This window comes from Caretta caretta, chromosome 3, assembly GCF_965140235.1.
Source record: "Caretta caretta isolate rCarCar2 chromosome 3, rCarCar1.hap1, whole genome shotgun sequence".
In the NCBI taxonomy this organism is placed as follows: domain Eukaryota; kingdom Metazoa; phylum Chordata; order Testudines; family Cheloniidae; genus Caretta; species Caretta caretta.
This window is the reverse complement of record NC_134208.1, coordinates 146,481,234-146,487,233: the sequence shown is the minus strand read 5'-3', so window position 1 is coordinate 146,487,233 and position 6,000 is coordinate 146,481,234. Positions and strand designations below refer to the sequence as shown.

The window sequence follows — 6,000 nt, the reverse complement described above, 5'->3', positions numbered from 1 at the left end:
GTCTCAAGTTTTCCATCTACATTGTCCTGTCCGTTTCCTGCTCCTCAGGAAAAAAATGATTTTATATAATAATCTGGCACTAAACTACATTTGATTAAAAGGCGAAGTAACTTGGCATGCCTTCCTCGCTTTTGTTGTTCCTCTCTTTTCCTCTCTCTGCCTTTCCCAGGTTTCATGGTCTTTTTTCGGTGTCTGTTTTCCCCTGAATTAACTTCTTTCCACTTCCCCTCTCCATTTTTCTTCTCTCTCTCTACTCCTTCCTGTTTTTCTCACTGCCCTCCTTACTTTTGCTCCCTTTCTTGCTCCCTATGAGCTTGGTTTTCTCCAGCTCCTATTTTCTCTCACCTCTCCTGCTTTTTCCATCTTCTTTACTATCCCTCATTCTCCTTTTCTCTCTCTCCATGCTCCTTCAGTTTTTTTCCCCTCTCAGGCTTAGGGCCCGGTAAGGAAGCAGGCAGGTACTGGCCTTCTGAAGAATAGATGCCCATCAGCGAACCGGAAATACTTGTTTGAGAAGCTCAGCAACACTCCTAGTTTCTACAAAATATGGTGAAGGCTCTGGGACTATTCAGTGCCTTTACCACTGATGGGCCTGTACAAATGCTCAGCTTATGCTAAGACAGTATCATTGGTGACATATGGGTCTGTTGCTTACAGAGCTTGCAGCATTTTTAGTGGCATCACATGTTCTCAGCCTTTTTAGCTTTCTTCTGGATTTGGCAATGCCATTCCTTTTCAGCAAGGCTCCTTTCATTAATATCTCTATGTGAATCTGTAGTAGATCTCTGAGTGGGCCCAGGCTACGAGATAGGAAGCAAAGTCTCACACTGAGGGCCATGGCAGCTGCAGCAGAGTAGGAGGCTCTGGCTCTCCTCCTCCTTAAACACCAGCTGGTGAATCCATTGCCTAGGCCCAGCTTCTCAAGAGGAGCCAATTTTAGAAGTTTAGGCTCCCACTGTCCTTTAAGAGGAGGCTATGGTTCCCATGAGACTTCCTGCAATATGGTCCAGTGACCTTCCTCAGCATTCCCCTTTTAGGGAGAACAGAGCTTCCAGGACAAGCTTCCTTCTACTTCAGTTCTGTGGGGTGGCTTTACAGGTCTCAGCACTCCAGCTTTTTCTTCTGCTGCAGGGAAGAGCAGTCTTCAGAAGATCCTCCTGTGCTGAACCCTTACAGCACCACAGCTCTGCAAAACTACTCCTCCAGGCAGCTCATCTTAAGAGTTTTCCTCCCTGAGGCTGGGGAGGCAGGGACTGCGGTGCACTATAATTTTCAGTGCCCCAGTTCCCCATCTCCATCCCCTTACAGTTGAGGAAAATGGCCCTTTCTACTCCAGCCCTTTTTTAATACTGTAGTTTTGTAACATGCTGGCTAAGCCCATGTCTACACTACAAAATTGTCAACCAACATACAGCCTCTGCAGTTATTAAATTGCTTGTGTGCACATGCTTGGCTCCTGGTGTTAGTGGTGCACATCCTCATCAGGAGCACTTTAATCTATTGTATTGTCAGGGTGGGGCATAGCGGGCTAACTCCTGAAAGCCAATAACAATGCAGTAACGCTGACGCTGTGTTGAACTAACTACCTTGACTGACTTAACACCACCTCCTCAAACAGTGTAACTAAATCAGCACAGAGAGGCACTTCTGTTAGTGGGAACCAAATTTAAGTGAAGGCTGCTTACGTTGACCTAACCGTGTAGGGGGTGTAAACTGAGCCTCACGGGGTTATCTCCGTCCAGAACCTAGTCTTCAGAGGCTACTGTAACCGGTGAGGGTTACGTGGATTCTCTCCTCCAGTCCCTGCTTTTGCGGGGTGGGAGGAGCGGAAGCGGGTGAGGGTCTGCCTGGAAGGCGCCTGCTGACTCCCAGCTCCTGGGGGCAGAGCACTTGTCTGGGAGCTAACGCAGGGATGTTTTCCCAGTTACTCTAGTGTGATTTCCGTTTCTCACAAGTGGGGAGCAGCCGGCGACCGAGGGCGGGACAGAGTCCGACCCAGCCGGGTCTGCGCTCAGCTCCCCGGCAGAATGGCCGCAGAACTACATTTCCCAGAGTACCGCGGGCCGGGCCGGTGCGGATCGCGCGCTGGAATTGTCCCCGCCGGGCCCCGGTAGTAGCCGGCGGGGGTGTCCTGTCAGGCGGTGACGGCGGGCGGGCGCGCCCAGGTTGTTGCTGCTGCCGGGACGCGGCGGCTGCGGGCGGCGGCTCCGGCCATGGACGAGCAGGCGGGACCCGGCGTTTTCTTCAGCAACAACAACAACAACAACGCGCTGCTGTTGCCGCCGGGCGGGGCCGGGCCGGGGCTGGAGCCGGGGGAGGCGACGGCGGCCGCGGCCGCGGGGGGCTCCTTGGCGGCGGCCGCCCCGGCCCCGGTGTCCGCGGCCCGGGCTCAGTACAGCGTCCCCGGCATCCTGCATTTCCTGCAGCACGAGTGGGGCCGCTTCGAGGCGGAGCGAGCCGAGTGGGAGGCGGAGCGGGCGGAGCTGCAGGTAACACCAACACCCCCCCGCGCTTTTTTTTTTTTCCCCTCCTCTCCGGTCCGGCTCCGCTCGTCCCGCGTCTCCCGGGGCCTGCGCCCGACTCCCAGCGCCGCTCCCTAGCCCCGGCCGCCCCCCGTCTAGTGACTGCCAGGTCCGGCCGCTGCCTGGCCCCGGGAGGCAGAGCCGGAGCCCCTCGGGCGCCCGCCGTCCCCTCCGGCGTCTGAACTGCCCCCGGGAAAAGGCAGCGCTGGTCGCTCCGGCCGCGCAGCGTGTGGGGGGCGTGACACCCGCGTCCCCTCAGCCGGACGCCCCCGCCCCGGGGCGTGGAGAGAGAGCGCCACTGTCTCAGCGGCTGAGGTGGTGGGGCGCTGAGCCTTGTGTGCCCCAGGGCTTGGCAGCCGGGGGCACCCCGGTCACAGCGGTGCCCGAAGTCTCTGTCATGTCCCCTGCCAGTTGTGGCTGTTCTGCGGAGCCCTGCTGCGCTGGGGCTTGGGGTGACCGGTCCCGCCCCTCTCTTATTTCTCCCATTTTATCCTCCCTTGTTTCTTTGAATCGCTTCAGTTTCTTCCTGCCTCTTTCTTAAACTGAAGGGGAGGGAGCAGGAGTGATGCAATGTACCCTTCTACTCTCCCTATGTGTCAGAATCTCTTGTGCTGAGAGAGGCTGAATCTGGGCCCTGTCTATCCTAGAATAACTGGGACCTTTAATTCTTCAGCAGTGGTAGCAATGATAGAAGGTGTAGTGGAGAAAAGAGCTTGGCCTTTTTATTTTCTACATTACAATTGTTGTTGTTGTTCCTGACCGAAGATGACGCTGACAACAGTTTTATGTCTTGTGAGTATGGCTGTGGCTAAAAAGACCGATGCGAGAGTGCCAATCCCTGCTACATGAAGCGCATAGGTAGTTGGATCCTGAGGAAGAGATTACAATCTGTGTCTGCTGCTGTTTAGGACTCAGCCTCTGTGCCTCAAGATCCATATGGCGTTTAATCTCCTGTTGGGTAACCCCTTCACTGACTACTGCTTATATTACTATTGTATTGCTATTGTAGTATTGCAGAAGCTGTTGTGTAGTATATCAGAGTTGCTGCATAGTGAAGAAAGCATCTTAATTTTCCTGTGTAGACAAGGCTCGGAGCCTGTTAGCCTTCAGTTGGTCAGAGCAAGTTGCTAGATAGAGGACTCGCATCCTCCCTTCCCTTCCCGGGCTAAGGAGTTTCAGCTCTAGTCAGGCACAAACTATCTAGAGCCACTATCAGGCCATGTCTACACTAGCGAACTTACAGCTGCACAGCTATACCAATGTAGCTGCGCTGCTGTAAGATCGCTCATGTAGGTGCTCTATGCTGATGGGAAAAGCTTTCCCTCCGTACGTAGCTCTGTCCACACCAGCACTTCTGTCAGTGTAATTTATGTCAGTCTGAGGGGTGTGTTTTTCACACCCGTGAGTGACATAAGTTATACTGGCAAAAGTGCTAGTGTAGACATAGCTTCAGTGATTAGCATGCTGTAAGAACTGTAATAGGAGAGTAGGTTTTCCAACCATTTACAGATCAGTTGCAAGAATGAATCTCTTGTAGGTCACATCTCCAAATAACAGACTCCTAATAACTAACTAGTTGGTTCTCAAAGTGACCATATCTGAGATTTAGAACCTACCACACATTCCTCTTCTCTAGGTTTCCCTCTTTGTTTTCCGCTTCCTATCCCTTTGTCCTCTTTTCTCTTCATATCCCTTCCCCAACATGCAGCAACACAGGCTGCTTCCCTGTTTTTTATAGGCAGGAAAATCTCCTGATTTTGTCAATCTCTCTGTTCCTGTGGGATTATCAAGAAGGTCTTCTGAACAGGATTGCAGGTGTGATGTTCTATGGTGATTCTCTTGCAGAAGTTTTAAAAAGTGCTTGTGAGGACAAGGGAAAGAGAAGGATGGATGTAATTGAGTCTGACCTGAACTGATTGACCTTCATTGCAGAATTTGTAATTTAGTAATTGATTCATTAGCTATTTGTGTCTAATTAACAGAAACGTGTTGAAAATAACCTGTGTATTTGGGACAGATATAGTGAGCATGAGGCAGGCCACATATTCAGTGAAATCCCATAAATAAGATTTGATTTGGGCAAACTTTATCTTGATAATCATATGATATGTGTGTATTCACATTACAGTGTGCATCATAAATAAAATGGGCATGAGAGAAAAATGTCCACCTTGCAAAGACCTAATCGTGCCAAGCATTTTACTACTACTACTTTGCACTTATGTAGCATTCTTCATCAAGGGATCTCAAAACACTTTAAAAAGGTTGGTAAAGATGATTCCCCATTTTATACACTAGATGGAAAAACTGAAGTACAGAGGTTAAACTACTTGCCATCTTGTCACTGACAGACTTGGTAATATAACTAGGGCTGTCAAGTGATTAAAAAAAATTAATCGCACGATTAAACAATAATAGATACCATTTATTTAAGTATTTTTGATGTTTTCTACGTTTTCAAATATATTGATTTCATTTACAACACAGAATACAAAATGTGCAGTGCTCACATTATATTTATTTTTGATTACAAGTATTTGCACTGTAAAAAACCAAAAACATAGTATTTTTCAGTTCACCTAATGCAAATACTGTAGTGCAATCTCTTTATTATGAAAGTTGAACTTACAAATGTAGACTTGTGTACAGAAAATAACTGCATTCAAAAATTAAACAATGTAAAACTTTAGAGCCTGCAAGTCCACTCAGTCTTACTCTTTGTTCAGCCAATTACTCAGAGAAACAAGCAGGAGATAATGTTGCCTGCTTCTTGTTTACAGTGTCACCTGAAAATGAGAACAGGCATTCTCATGGCACTGTTGTAGCCGATGCCGCAAGGTATTTACATGCCAGATGCGCTAAAGATTCATGTATCAGAGGGGAGCCGTGTTAGTCTGTATCCACAAAAACAATGAGGAGTCCAGTGGCACCTTAAAGACCAACAAATTTATTTGGGCGTAAGCTTTCATGGGTAAAAAACCCACTTCATCAGATGCAGGCATTATTATACTGACACATGAAGAGAAGGGAGTTACCTTACAAGTGGAGAACCAGTGTTGACAGGGCCAATTCAATCAGGTTGGATGTGGTCCACTCCCAATACTTGATGAGGAGGTGTCAATACCAAGAGAGGGAAAGTTGCTTTTGTAGTGAGCCAGCCAATCCCTATTCAACCCCAAAATTAATGGTGTTAAATTTGTAAATGAATTTTAGTTCTGCAGTTTCTCTTTGAAGTTTGTTTTTGAAATTTTTTTGTTGAAGTATGGCTACTTTTAAGTCTCTTATAGAATGTCCAGGGAGATTGACGTGTTCTCCTACTGGCTTTTGTATGTTACTGTTCCAGATATCTAATTTGTGTCCATTTATTCTTTTACGTAGAGACTGTCCGGTTTGGCCAATGTACGTGGCAGAGGGGCATTGCTGGCACATGATGGCATATATCACATTAGTAGATGTGCAGGTGAATGAATCCCTGATG

The 6,000-nt window shown here is 48.5% G+C and overlaps 1 protein-coding gene across 2 annotated transcripts in view; it reads left to right on the top strand.

The window, feature by feature from the left end:
* Positions 1 to 2,120: 2,120 nt before the first annotated feature.
* Positions 2,121 to 6,000, top strand: part of STRN (striatin) — a 106,603-nt gene continuing 102,723 nt past the window's right edge. The window contains exon 1 of one of the 2 annotated variants that reach the window (XM_048843683.2): positions 2,121 to 2,489. In XM_048843683.2, the coding sequence (XP_048699640.2) occupies positions 2,214 to 2,489 (276 nt within the window). In that variant the 5' untranslated portion in view covers positions 2,121 to 2,213. The remainder of the gene's footprint in view (positions 2,490 to 6,000) is intronic. The other variant, XM_048843684.2, reaches the window with a different exon arrangement.